The sequence below is a fragment of the Balaenoptera physalus genome, assembly GCF_965194825.1.
Source record: "Balaenoptera physalus genome assembly, chromosome: 16".
Taxonomy (NCBI): Eukaryota; Metazoa; Chordata; class Mammalia; order Artiodactyla; family Balaenopteridae; genus Balaenoptera; species Balaenoptera physalus.
The window spans coordinates 43,868,905-43,884,188 of record NC_138898.1 but is presented as its reverse complement, the minus strand read 5'-3'; the positions used below and the strand labels follow the sequence as shown (position 1 = coordinate 43,884,188).

General features: G+C 40.6%; 1 protein-coding gene across 3 annotated transcripts in view; it reads right to left on the bottom strand.

The window, feature by feature from the left end:
* The window catches only part of MACROD2 (mono-ADP ribosylhydrolase 2), a 1,951,733-nt gene that overhangs the window by 580,928 nt on the left and 1,355,521 nt on the right, over nt 1–15,284 (bottom strand). For all 3 annotated transcript variants that reach the window (XM_082428620.1, XM_082428619.1, XM_082428621.1), the window contains exon 7: nt 1,695–1,725. In XM_082428620.1, the coding sequence (XP_082284746.1) occupies nt 1,695–1,725 (31 nt within the window). The remainder of the gene's footprint in view (nt 1–1,694; nt 1,726–15,284) is intronic.

The window sequence follows — 15,284 nt, the reverse complement described above, 5'->3', positions numbered from 1 at the left end:
CCTCTCACTATTGTGGCCTCTCTTGTTGTGGAGCACAGGCTCCAGACGCGCAAGCTCAGTAGTTGTGGCTCACGGGCCCAGCTGCTCCGCGGCATGTGGGATCCTCCCAGACCAGGGCTTGAACCCATGTCCCCTGCATTGGCAGGCAGACTCCCAACCACTGCACCACCAGGGAAGCCCCCACTTTAGTTTTGATTTAGTTTTTACTATGCTCTCTTCAGCCTTTCATTTTAGTGTTCCCTCCTCATCTTCCTTTTCTTTTCTATTTCCTTTTCCTGCCATTTCCCCCTTTCTTAATGCATCGTGTTAAATTCAGCTTCTGAAAGTCTTTGTATATTACCATAAGATTCTCAGAGACACAATGGACATTGGCAATACGACATAGGATTGTTTTTGGCAGTTGGGTTTTTGCTCGTTTTTTTGTCAAGGAAAATCAAGATTGTCATGAGAGAACATTTTCAAAAATCAGAACCATTTCTGTGCTGGAGTCTGATTTGCTTTTAGACAAGGTGAAATGAAGATTTGGGCGCTTGACCAAGTAAAACTTTGCATGTAATACTTCCTTTAAGCAAATATATAAGTAAGAGTTATAACTGGGTATCTGTGAGGCAGAAAGAGTGGCCATGATGGGGATAATGGTGGAGATGGTCCAGCTTAGCCCACCAGCCCAGTGTCCAATGTGTTTCCACAAAGACAGGTTGTAGTGGAATCCAGAGAGAAAAAAAGCATGCCTTAAACTTTTAAATAATGTCATCAAATCTTTCCCCATTTAATTTGATTCAGGCCTCCATTTTCCACTTTATTCTCACCAAAACCTTCAAAAAAAACCACATTAAGAGGAAATAAGTCTCCTATCTTTGATATCACTTTAGCTATCATTCCCCTATAGTGATGAACTTAAATAATTTTTTACATTTGTACATATTTTATTTTTCAGTTAAGAGTCTCCATGTGAGAAGTTTGAGCTCAGAAATGTCGTAATCTATTTTGCTTGATCAGAAAACCCTAAAACAACAAACTCTGTTTTACCTGAATGTGTAAAACAGATTTATTAATGGCCTGAGATAAAAAGCATAGGGATATGTCACTGTAGGTAGAAGAATATTTAGAGAGCTTTGGTCTAGTGAAAACAAGTAATGATAAAAACATTTTGCTTCCATCTGTAAGTGAAGCAGCCACTACTTAAAACAATCTATCAATACCAGAAAAAAAAATTTGCATCTTATTAAAAGTATTTGTTTTTATTGTCACATATTTGTTTTTTTTTAATTTAAATATACAGACATATACGTGTGTGCATTTTAACACTTCTATTATTTTGTAATTCTCAACAAAATAATGGTAATGTTAGGTTTTATATGCATTATGATTCATCTAACAGAAAAACCTGACTTTATTAAAGAAAATACTATTAGAGGTCAGATCCTACTAGAGCAAAATTTTTACCTAACAAAAGACGTTAAGCCACAGTGCATCTAATCATTGCACATGGTATGCAATACAACTAAATTCAACAACACACAAAATATCCAAATAGCCTCTCGAGATTCCTCAATGGGATGTTACCTGCATTTTGAGTCTCTTTATATCACAGCAAACTATATGCATCAGAGAACCTCTTATTTTTCCTGTTAACCTTGATTTTAACAACAAAATAAAGAAATATAAACATTACCAAAAGATAGATCACTTACCATAAATGCCTGTTGAGATGCAGGGAAATGCCTGTGAATAAACCACAAAAATAACAATAAATTTTAAAGGCACGATTCTGCTCACACCCGACATCATCTATTTCAACATCTGTTTTGCTTGATAATGGGATGCCCTCTACTCACATACTCTGAGCTCTGAACCCCACTCAGTTGGAATAGGAGACATTGTGGAAATGGCATATTTGATTAACTGAAAAATTGTCTTTACCAGCAATTATGCCAGCTCACAAGAACCAACGGTTAAATTTCTAGGAATCTTGGAAACCAACTGTTAAACAATTATTAAGAAATTAAATCACATAAACCTTCAATGAGCTAAGTCATATCTAAAACAAATAGTCATCATCGTTTCCTTGTGCCACATTTTACTATTACCTCTGCTTTTAAGATGACTATGTCTATCATACATGTCTGGTGGAAATACTACATACCAGTATGCTACTGGGCATCCTGCCCCAGCTCTGTGTTAAGTGACATGTTGGTGGCATAAAATCTGAAAATATCAATCAACGTTCATGGTGCACTATACATGTGGGTCAACTGAAACCAGACGTTGGCTATGGATACAAAATTTTGATAAAATTTAACAAAAGGATTCTGTAAGAATCAATTGGCTATACAGAATTTCTAATAGAGGGTATTGTATAGTCTATTCTTATATTTAAGTTGTGTGCTATACATTCTTTGTATCAGTAAAATTTAAAAATAAACTTACAGACATGCATACTAATTTTTTTGAGTCACTTTTTAAACATTTGCTGGCAAACCACTGCTTATACCATATGCTATGGATTGAATGTTTGTGTCCACCCAAACGTATCTGCTGAAACTCTAATGTGATGGTATTTGGAGGTGAGATGTTTGGGAGTTAATTAGGTCATGAGGGTTGAGCCCCCATGATGGGATTAGAATTCTTAGAAGAGGAAGATAGCCAGCACGCTCTGTTGTCCACTAAGTGAAGTACAATGAGAAGACAGCCATCTGCAAACCAGGAAGTGCGCCCTCACCAAACACCAGATCTGCTGGCACCTTGATCTTTGACCTCTCAACCATGAGAAATGAATGTTTGTTGTTTAAGCCACCCAGCAATTTGTTATAGCAGCCCAAATTGACTAAGACACTGTATTTTACTTAGCAATATTTAAAGAATTTGATGAAAAGAGTGAATGAACAAATGTAAATAGAGTTAAGTCAAAATTGAGCTTTCTAACGATAGAAAGGGATCTGAGCATGACGATGTCCTCTGCCAATGTACCTTTGTATAAATTTGATCAAGTTGTTTTCATCTTTGGATTTTCCCATGGAAAATGCAGATAACATTTACCATATAGAAGTATGCTGTAGGAATTAATGACAGAATTTTTTTAAAAAGGACTGATACTGCGCTAGAAATTCAAAAAACTGAAGTTGCTATTGACTGTAATAACTAACATTATGATTGGACTCAACTATAATGAAATGTTTAAGCCTTTTTTATTCATATCTTTGGGTTAAATGTGTACTACATTTTATTTTCCTTAACATTTTTATAGAATATATGTTTATTCCCTTTACTTGGATATTCTATTTAAAAAGTCACAATTTACGTGATTTTGTTTTAGACAGTAATAATTGACTCTGTTAAGCTTACCTATATGTCCGTGAAATGATAGATTTTTTTTTTTCTGTTCCTTCACTAGTAAATGCTACTGTTTCTAATGAGAAAATAGGACAGTTTCTGGAATGGAGTAGGGGCTATTTTTTAAATGAATTAATGAGTTAATTCTTTGATTCCTTACATTCTTGAGGTGCCAATAAGTTCTGAAGAATGTTCCTGAATAACTCAATCCATCCAATGACATAGAAACATGAAGAGATAGTATGGAGCAAATTCTTCTGAAAATATTGTAGTCTTTTTAGAGACATTCACCAAGATTATCCACAGGCTGCACTCTGCCTGTGGAAATCAACTGCATGCTTACTAATAGTAAGGGCCAGAAGTTCAGGAATGGCCTGCTCAGAAATACAAATTAGAGAGGATTCAGAGTCATCCCTGTAATTTGTGCCATGCTCACTCATGTTTCATTGTGCCTTTTAAATGAGGTAGAAAGAGGCGGGTTTATAGCTGCTGCCCCAGGAATTCCATGGAAGCAAACTGAACACGTAACATCATCTATCTTGTGCTCCGGGTAGACAAAGAGAAAACTTTGAGAATGCCTGCATCAAGCCATCAAGCGGAAACTAGAAGATACTAGAATGTTTTCCAGGAGCCAGTCTGCTTGAAATCCCACCTGGGGGTCCTTCCCGTTCATGATGTTGAGGAGTTTACTTAACTGCTCTGAGAATCCTCTTCAGTAGATGGAAACTCTAAGGCTCCCCTAAGGGGTTTGCGGGAGGATGAGGAGGAATAAGGAACACAGAGCACTGTGGCTGATAAGTAACAATATCTCAATTAACGTTGATTCTTGTGGTGGTCACTGTGATGCCCACCAGGCTCTGCTTCGGGGCGGGGGATCTGTTGCCCCAGAGCAAGGCTTCCTGACCTTGGCACTGTCGATATTTGGGACCAGATGATTACTGCTGGGGGCTGCCTCGTGCATGGTGAGATGTTTAACAGCATCCCTGCGCTCTATCCACTTGCTAGGAGCAGGGCCCCCAGTCTTGACAATCAAAAACATTTCCAGACATTGTCAAATGTCCCCTAGGGGGCGAAATCACCCCTGGCTGAGGACTACTGCCCTAGAATCTAGTGCCTAGACCCCAGCCGTGCTGTCAGCAGACAGCCTTCAACTGTTAACCTTTTCAGGGACTGTGTCAGATGCAAAGACCCACCTCACTGGGGTCATGCCCGTTCCCATAATCAATGCAGAGTATAAAGGGCTTGGTCATCTTGGCTCAAATCAGTGCAGTACTGAAGGGCCCTGCAGCCCCAGAGCTCCCAACGGGGTGAGCAAGGCCATCACTGAGCCACACGGCAGTTCATCTTTCCCTCTGCCCCCTCCCACTTCTATCCCCTGTCTTCTCCAGGTGTTGATTCCCAGAGCACAGGTCAGCAAACATCCTGTACCCTAAACTCCATCTCAAGAGTCTGCCTCCTGGGGAACTGATCTGGGTTCACCCCCCTTTGCTTCCCTCTCAGGCCCAGAATTATGAGTCGTTCTCCCGTCAGATCTAGCAGAAGAGAGAGCACACTGAACAGCTAATGGCAACTTTCATTTGCCTCAGCTCCCAGCTCTAACTTGGAATCAATCATGCAACTTAATAATTGAGTCTGAATGTACCAATTGCCTTGCCTGTTTTAACAAGGACAAATAGCTTCATCTGAAAATGACACTGTCGCCTTGGATGTGAAGGCAAACAGCTGTGTAATGGAGGATGCCCTTGGTAATATTATTGCATTAATTCAAACAAAAAGGCAATGATAAAGCAGAGATGGGATTGCAATATCATGGAAAAAACTCATCATATGTAAAACAACTTTGCATATAATTCATCCAAACTAAATCTCAGTATTAATCACTTCTTATTACTTGAGAGAGAGAGATTGAGAAAGAAAGAGAGAGCAAGGGAGTTCAACGAAGGGATTTTACAGCACAGAGTCTGTGTTCTTTGTCATAATAAATTTCTGATGGGGCCACCAGAATTGAGTAGCACGGGATTTCTTTATTTCAAAGTTATATTTAACATAACCACCTCTCACAAAAATCCTCTCCTGTGGAAGAATGATAGATTGTACCAAAACCCAGGCTGATTAGCCTGGTTTGTTTTAAGTGCATAGAACTCTGCAGTCACCTGTAGCACTTGGGGAATGACATCATCAGTCGAATTTGTAAGGCTCCAAACTCCCCTTCCTGCAAGCTCCAGGAGCAAGACATCTCCATGCTAACCAGGGCCGACCCTACAGCCACCAGAAACTTTATAGCACTTGACTTTTAGCCAGTTCTGTTTGTTTGTTTTCCAAATCATCATGCACTTCTCTCTTGGGCGAAAGAAAAATAATCGTTTGACTTGGAGAGTGAGAGAGGAATTTTCTTTTGTGAAATTATAGATTGGGCCACCACCTAGAAAATACTTCCTTAGCCCAGCATGTTGGTTTCAAGCACATTTGTAGGAACACTTAAATCCTTCAGGCTGTAGACTATACTTCCCATCCTCTTGAATATCTGTTTCCACTTCTCCCATTTCTGTCTCAGTAACTTGAGGGCAAGGAAAGAAATATTCCTCAACCTTTGTTCTGACCCTAACAGTGCCTCAAAACCAAGGCAATGAGCCCTAAGCCAACAACATAACCATCACTTGCTTTTCCTTGACCCTTGATTCCTGCATTCCTGCAAAGTGGGAATTTCTTCCTCTCCTTCTTATCCACGGTCATTACCGTCCACCCACTACTTATACAGCAGCCTTGTGATCTAAGTACGGCTGACTCCACCCTCAGTGCCACAGGAAGGTGATGACTGATGAAGGTGAGCAGCCACACCTCCCTTAGCCACAAGGATGGAGAGATGGTGCATTCTGGCACCACTGGCTGTTGGTGTAAATTAACTGTAAAGTGCTCCCAACCTCTAGAATCTTTCGATTGCTGAGTCGACACTTCCATATTGCTTAGTCAGTTTAAGATGCTCCATTATCTGCAAGCAAAAGCATGCTATCTGATACACCTCTCATTTAAGTGTTTTTAACTAGATAAAAAGGAGATAAATCGGTTACAATTTCTTAAACTTCCTCACGTTAAGAGTCCAGTACTTCTGAATTACTTTTCAAAACAGAATCCTAGATATGAGTTTTCCACAGTTTTATCCTTGTGCTCTCAGGAATGGTGTTGATTCAGTCCTTTACGAGTGCTCCACTGTTGACTCTGAACTTTTCTTCCAAGCCTGTAACACCCTCTCTGAAAGTTTTGAAGCTTGCTCCTTCTTAGTTGCTAACAAAGAAGGAACCAGACAATATCGAAGACACACACCTTCTCCTTAACTGGCCCCTAACCGGTTGTGTGGCTGAAAGTCAAGTGGTTGCAGTTGTCCAGGCAATGCCTTGGGGATGACAGTCAAGCACGCACCTGTACAGGCAGTGAAATCTTACCACAACTATGCTTGACTGTAAAACATCCCAGGCTGTAAGAGGCATCCTACTTTCAAAGATGATAGAATATGAGAAAATGTGCATCAGTGAAATTCAGGGTACCATTCTTTGTCTTTAGATGTTTGGTTATCAGCCTAGTAGGTTGTACCAAAGTCCACTTAACCAGGATTAAGCATACTTGGGTATTTCTCAAACTGTGACATGCCTAAGTCTAGGTGTATGCAAGGTATTTTGGGGTAGCAAACAAATAGTCACTACCCATTTCAAGGTAATATCGACCATATTGCTTTCATATACTCCATTATTTGTCCCAAGTCTTCATCTCCCCTTCTATCTATACACTTTGGTGTGTGATTTTTGCCTTTCCTCCACCAGGGGATGATGTTTTTTCCTTGTCTCACTGATGATGGATTTGAGCATACAACTTGGTTTGGTCATTGGGAAAATAGTAAACACGACACTTAGGTTTGAACATTTGCAATCCTGCCTTTGGAGGGGAACCATGAGAAGAACATGCTTCATGTAGCTGCTGGTCCAGAGAGTCTGGGGACAAGTAGAACAGGTCAACTTAACCCAGCCTAGATCAGCTGTGCTCCAACCAACCCACAGGCCTGTGAGCAAGGAAGACATGCTTACCATTGTATATCACTAAGTTTTGGAGTTGTTTGTTACACAGCATTACTGTGGCAATAGCAACAATATAAATATGCTAAAACTATAAGTTATTCTAATGTATTATAACAAGGAATACTGGTTTTCCACCTAGGGTGAGGCTATAAAGTTTCTTTTGAAAATAAATGTAGTTAACGATTCAATTAAATACAAGATAATTATCATATTAGAAGATGGAATATGAATGCTTAAAGTTAGGGAAACACTGATGCAGTAAGTAGAGATTTGCATTGGAAGCCAAGAGAACAGGGTCACTTATTAGCTATAAATTGGAAAGCCAACAGTATAGCCCCTTAGGGCCTCAGTTTCTCCAATTATAAAAGAAGCAGAGTTGGACCAGTTGGATTATTCAGTTATTACATTCTATAAAGCTATGAAACAGCCTCTTATGCTTCTCTACAGCTCAGGATAAAGGTGATGAAGAGCCAGGCAATTTTACAGCATCCCGAATTCCTCATGGTGTTTTGACATTGGAGGTGGTAGCCTAGCAACAACAATAGCTGTCATTCTTGAATTATGGTAGTCCCCTCCCTTATCTGTGTTTTTGCTTTCCTCAGTTTCAGTTACCCATGGTCAACTGCAGTCTAAAAATATTAAATGGAAAATTCCAGAAAGAAACAATTCACAAATTTAAAATCATGCTCCATTCTGAGTAGCGTGATGAAATCTAGCGCCATCTCACTCCATCCTGCCTGGGACGTGAATCATTCATGTATCCCACCCATCAGTCACTTAGTAAACCACCTCAGTTTATCAGCTAGGCTGTCATAGTATAGCCGTATTGCGGTGCTTGTGTTCAAATAACGCTTATTTTACCCCCAAAACACAAAAGTAGTGATGCTGGCAATTCAGATAGGCCAAGGAGAAGCAGTGTTTCCCTTAGTGAAAAGGTGAAAGCTCTCGAGTCAATAAGGAAAGAAAAAAACAATTGTGTGCTGAGGTTGCTAAGATTAGGGTAAGAACGAATCTTCTATCACAAAACTGTGAAGAAGGAAAAATAAATCCGTGTTAGCTTTGCTGTCGCAAATCAAACCGCAAAAGTTAGAGCCGTGGTGTGTGATAAGTGCTTAGTGAACATGGAAAAGGCATTACATTTGTACAAGATATTTTGAGAGAGACAGAGAGACTGTATTCATATAACTTTTATTACAGTATATTGTTATAATAGTTCTATTTTATTATTCTTTATTGTTGTTAATCTCTTACTGTACCTAATTTATAAATTACACTTTATCATAGGTATGTACGTACAGGAAAAAACATAGTATATATAGGGTTCAGTACTATCCACGTTTCAGGAATCCACGGCGGTCTTGGAATGTGTCCGCCACAGATAAGGGTGACCACTCTGCTCCAATGTGCTGAGCACAGGCTAAAAGCTCTCTGCATAGAGTCTGATTCATTCTCATGAACAATCCTGTGATAAAGAACCTATTCCCCCCTCTTCATAAACATAGAGGAGAGAAAGCTAAGAAAGTGAACTTCCTCAAGGTCACAGAATGGAATGCTAAGATATTGCTTTATTTTGGGTAAGGAATTATTGATTTTTTACCTTTAATACTTGTGAATTTTACAAAGAACTTATAAATAATTCTCAAAAGACTTAAAGAAGGCAGGCGTAGGCAGACAGCAGTGAGAACTTTCTCCTACAGTCCCACCCTCTCTTTCTTGGATTTAACTAGAAAACCTTCCTCTTGGGCCATCACGACCAATAGCACTGGGAGTGTCACACCACTCCATACGTTTACATTTTAAAGCCTGAGATTGTGTCTTTTTCCTGATCTCAAAGTTTTAGTCCCTTCACATCACATTTTAATAAAATGTGAAGTCAGGAGAGCGTGGCCTCCAATGTCCCCGTGATTTGGCTCCTGGCTTCTTCTCCACCCTCCTTTCCTTCCACTTGTCCCCTTGCTCACAGAGTTCCAGCCATGCTGGTCTCCTTTGGTTCTTCAAACACAGAAAGCACAGTCCTGCTTCGGGGCCTTTGGCCTAGCTGTCCCCTCTGTCGGGCACACTTCCTTTGAGATCCCTGATCAGATGTCACCTCCTCAGTGAGGTTCTTTCTGGCCTCGAGTTAAATTCCTCTCTCTTCCCTTAGGCTGCTGGATTGACTCCTATATACCACCTGACACACAGGTGCTTGATTGTTCATTGCTTCCTCAACCTCAACCCCCCACTGGCAGGCAGAACCCAGGAAGACCTTTGTTTTACTTATTGTTGTATCAACTGCATCTAGAATGGGGCCTGACACTCAATAAATATCTGTTGAATGGATGAATGAATTAATAATTGAGTTATATGGCCATACAAACATAGTTAGATTTTTTTTTTTCTACACAAATTGGAATATATGTTGTGTTGTATCTTCTGAGACTAGCTTTTTTCATGCACTAGATCTTGGAGAACTTTCAATATCAGTGTATGATGATCTAATGTCTACATACTATTCTAGGCATGGACACTATGTTTACTTCTTAACATGATAAACATGTGGGTTGTTTGTAAATACTACTACAATAACCCTGCCATAAGCATTCTTGACTATGCCTTTGTGTACCTAATATATTCCGGTAGGATATATTCCTTGATAAAAATTAACTTGTTTAACCATTGAGTTAAAGGAAAAGTTTAAAATTTTGAAAATACAGTCCTTCCAGGACCCTCCTCAAATACGCAAATCCACGAATGCTCAAGTCATTTGCATAAAATGGTGTAGTATTTGCATATATCCTATGCACACCTTCTCATACACTTTAAATCATCTCTAGATTATTTATAATACCTAATACAATGTAAATGCCATGTAAATACAATGTAAATTGCTATGTAAATAGTCGTCGGTCCATAACAAAGTCAAGTTTTGCTTTTTTGGAACTTTCTGGAATTTTTTAAAAAAATATTTTTGATCTGCTCTTGGTTGAATCTGTAGATCAGGAACCCATGGGTACAGAGGGCTGACTGTACTGACAAACTGCTCTCCCCAAAATATTTTTTCAATGTAAAATCTCTCCAACAGTTAGAGAAGAGTCAATAATTCCAGTTTTTTTTCCCATTACATGGGTGAATAGAGCAAAAGGATGCTGTCTCTTTAACAAATTGCACTGGAAAATGCAAATACTATCAGTGCACTCCCAACCCCAAAGCTAAATAACCTGAAGGCCAAGGTCATTTAAAGGAGCCTGTGAATGAGATCATGTGGAAACGACCAGAGTAGTGTTTGGAGTGCATGGGGCAGGTTCACCCAGGCACCATAATTATAAGCAGTAACTTTGTTTTTGTTTTCTTCATTATACCTTGGAAATAGCTGTCATAAAGTCATTTATTGCCAGCTGCTTTCGTGTTTATAACTACAACTCCACGCAGTATAAAACAAACTATTACATAGCCATGAAGAGCCAGAGTTCTCTTCTAAACTTTATATTTTCCAAGAAGACAGCTGGATTACCTCCACCATGAATTTATTAGGATGCGGAACGTCAGAATCAGCAAAGGGAAAATACTTGCCTTTTGCCCGAGCTTTCTCGAGTGACTGGTAGGAATGTTTTACTGGAGACTCTACATATGTGAAAATGAGAGCAAGTCCCCATAAACCCAATGAACCCAAAAGAATGTGCATTCTGTTCCAAAATGTCTACATTTGTAAACTCCCTTTACGTAGAAGCAAAGGGAAGAAACAAAAGTTTAAAAAAAGGAAAACAAACTAAAACGCTTCTCATATTAATAGCAAACTAGTTGTGCAATATGGAAGCTCCTACTGAAACAAAATATTCCTAAAATGATTTTTTTTTCCATAACCCTAATCACCTCTAATTTTGGAATTATCTGCTCCCACATCTTCTTCATAATTAAGTACATGTACTAGGCTCATTTTGCACCCCTGGCACCAAGAGGTGAGGGGTGTGAGGGGATGCCCTTAGGTGACCTTTTCCTGGGTAGAGTTGGGAAAGTTGAGATAACAGTCAATCATCTCAGAGCTCCTGAGAAGTAAATTACCCACTTGAGATTGAAAGGTCCAAAGCTCACAGCCATCACGAGGCCTGACTGTTTCTGCACAGAGGGGCCTTCCTGGCTGAAGAGGGGGCCAGAATGACAAGGAGGCACCCTATACACATAGTACTGAGGGACCAGAGCCCCGCTGGAAAGAGCGCACGGCTGTAGGTGGAGCTCTGGAGGACTTAGGGGCCCTGGAGCTTTCCTCAGCGTGGCTGGGACACCGTCAGTGTCTTGTCCTTTACTAACCCTGCCAGAGGCAAGCCCCACACACAGCAGCTGTCACAGGGATGCCCTCGGGCTGCCGGGCCTGCTTTGCCAATGCACTCAGAGCTCCCGGAGTCTGCGAATCAAATGCCTCCAGGGCAGCCCTTAACCAATCAATGTCTGGTGGGTGGGGTGTGGAGGGTAATGGACACTCCTGCATCTTTGCTCTGGAGGGGACAAAGCTGAGGTGTGACCTGCATCTGAGGAGCATTGCCTTGGGACTTTGCAGTCACCTGGGACACAGCCTGACATCCACCCTTCCCTTCGAGTCTCAGTCTTCACATCTCACCTGTTTTTTTTTTTTCCTGGGATTGTCCTAACAAATCCCTTTCTCCCAAATCCTCATCCCAGAGACTGCTTTTGGGGAACCACCGCAGATATCTGCTATTGTTAGTAAGCTTGATGTGGCTGCAGCAGAACTTCTAAAGTGAAATAAACCTGACAGGTGATTTTGGGAGAATCTCAGAGGCAACAGAGCCCATGGTCACTTCTGGTCAGTCTTGGTAAGAGGGAGAAGTAAAAGTAGGTGAATCCTTGTCAAGATGCAAGAGGGAAGAAAGAGCATCCTTAAGATCATGAGTAACTTGAACAACAGAGACCTGGCTCGAAACCAAGGAGCGGCTGCCAGGGACAGACAACCGGAGGGGATTCAGAGAGTGACCATGCAGGGAGGGGGCAGTGGTCCTGGGACTTTCTGTCTTCCATGCCTAGGGCAAGGCCCCATAAAGAATGTGTACCATGTAAACTTCTGTTAAACAAACCCAAGTAGGGGTTATTATCTACTCTTGGCTTTGAGTCAATCCTTGGCTTCCTTAATAATAAGTTGCATCTCCATGTTTTTCTTAATTAGAAAGTTGAAGATGTGACTTCCAAAGGAAACATTTAAGAAAATCCATTACCAAAAAAACAACCACAAAACAAGAAACACAGATGGTCTCATAGAGGAGCAGCCCAAAGCCTTGACACCCTTGGGTGGTGAGGTGATATTTTCTAAGAGTCTATGCATGGATTGGGCACAATGGATATAGTAACTCAACCATTTCTCAGCCAACCTGTGTCTCCACTCTTCTTCCAAGACTCCCTAATGATCTGTTAACAAACTGAACAGCTGTGAGAAGGGAGAAAGATAATACACAGTCAACAATATTTACCAAAAGACCATGGAAAAGGATACCAGGGTGTCCAGTAGCTTCAGCTATCAGGTTCTCCTCCTCTTGTGGCTTAAGCAAATATATAGAAATAAAGATACCGTCTAATAAATTCTAAAGCTCCCCGGTTGTTTTTACATGGGCTTTGCTGTCTTTCATAACAACACAGAAGCCTGAGGGGAAGCAATATTATTATCATCCCCCGATGGAATGAGGAAGGTCCCCAAAGTCACACAGTGACTAAGAGGAAAAGCTCAGACAGAAGCCCTGATCTTTTGACTCAAAATTCTAAGCACTTTCCACTGCAGAACAGAGTAAGTAAGGTCAACGGAGAAGGGGGAGGTTATGAGAGAAGAATCCACCTTGAACATCCCCGGTCCTTGAGGAAGGACTGGTTAGAGATGAGAATTCGTTTTCGACATCAACACAGTATGAAAACCCTTCTAGGCACTAGCTACCAGATCTCAACAGTATTAAATCTGCCATCACACTGAAGATCAGTGCCACAGTGTAACTGAAAATTAGGACACTTTGAGAACCAGTGTGTTATTCTGTTCTAACCAATGCCTTTTTTCCCACCGTTGCACCAGACAACTGTAGCCCAGGCTGCTTCCTCCTCGTATCCAACACAGACTCGCTCCCCTGGGATGTGCTGAGGTCCTTGCTTTTCTGTGCTTACTAATCTGTCACAGACCATATTATTAGACAGGGAGCAGATTGCTAGATTACCAACACATATGCAGATTTCCTGCCTGTAGATTTTTTTGACAGCTCTGTTCCATCTCTTAAAACGTCAGCATGTTCTCTTCACAAATTGGGCAATTCCACTTCAACCTCTCCATAATTTCATGGTGTGAACTTGAAATCACCATATAGAAAAAGAGATGGTTTTCCACATGAATACGGGCACTTTTACACTCAATTAATTGTGCAAACACCTGACTCCCTTTCGTATTTATGGGAGTTAGGTGAGACTCTCTTGACAGTTGCTTGGGGTCTACAGCGTGGTTTGTAAAGAATGAGGACTTTAAGTAAAAATAATGATGATTATGCAGCTTGAGTCAATATGTAAAGGTAATACATTCTTCTTTCCTTAGTCACAAAGGAAGACATTAGTCAAGCCTAACGCACACTTTATATTTAACAAGGGAATTAATTACGGGATAATGACTAAGAAAGAGGTGTCTAAAGGACACACCCTGTAGGAGTGACTAAAGGAAAGGAAAGCAAGAAAGGAAAAGGAAAAGGAAATTGACTGTAGTCATATTTCCCAATTTCAAGAATTGTTACTCATGGCCTGAAAATGGCTGTGCTTTGTGGACCACCGATCACTGTGAAGACTTTTATCAACCAAATTCAATTATGGAAATGAGCAAAAATAACAAGATGGGGAGCAGCCAGTCTGCAAGGAGATGTCTGACAGCTCAGGCCCCAGGAGGTGAGTTATTTGTACACATTTCCCAGTGATCACTGCATTCATCCAACCAGAATCATCCCAGAACCACAAGGAAGGAAGCAGGCAGCTGGTCTTTCACCGTATACGTGGAGGGTCAGTGTTGGCTCCTGTACTGGGAGATGAACAAACCAAGTTTTGCATAATGTGACACACCTGTGAGTTACTAAAAAATAGTTTAGATTAAATTTTGTTCTACTCTTAGGGAGTAGACTTAGCGTATGCACTAAGTCATCATTACTGTTAGAGAGGCAATGAGGAAGTCACACAGGTATGGATGGATGGCATGAGGATGGCAAGATGGAAGGATAGACAGATGAAAGGATGGATGGGATAATTCTTGATTTAGGGGTAGTAGCTTGATTCAGCTACCACTAGCTCTGGTAGACTTTGACTTCATTGAAAGTTTGATTTCACAAAGTAAAGGACTTGATTTTTAACCACAGTGTTATAACTGCATCTTTCTTAAGGACAAACAAAATATAAACCATCCATAACAGGTTGTAACTCTGTCTCAGAACTTATTGCAGCCAAGAGTTATACTCCTTTCGAGTGTGTGAAAGAATTTCTGCCCACGGTTTTTCCTCTCCCTCCATGTTACAGTTTCTTTTGGGAGGGATTTGTTGAAAGTGGGACACATCCTCAACATGGAAAAAAAAAACCAGTTTCATTAGTAACAGATGTCACTGAGGAATGTTTTTGAGGACATAGTAAGAAGCCAATGATTCTGCACTAGAGATTTATTTTCCCCGAGTTACAAAGAGCTGTCCAAGATTCCTTCACCCTATGAAATGCATTCCTGTCTCAACCAACATTTCGTCATGTGATCTCTAGCTCATATCTAATTGGCAGAAACTATAAATGATACCTTTCTGGCACACTTCACACTTCTGTACTGGTTTTCAGTGTTCTGCTAGAAGCACAGATATCTCAAAGGTGCTACTGTTCCTGGTAGTTATCTGTTCCCACTAGCCCATGCAT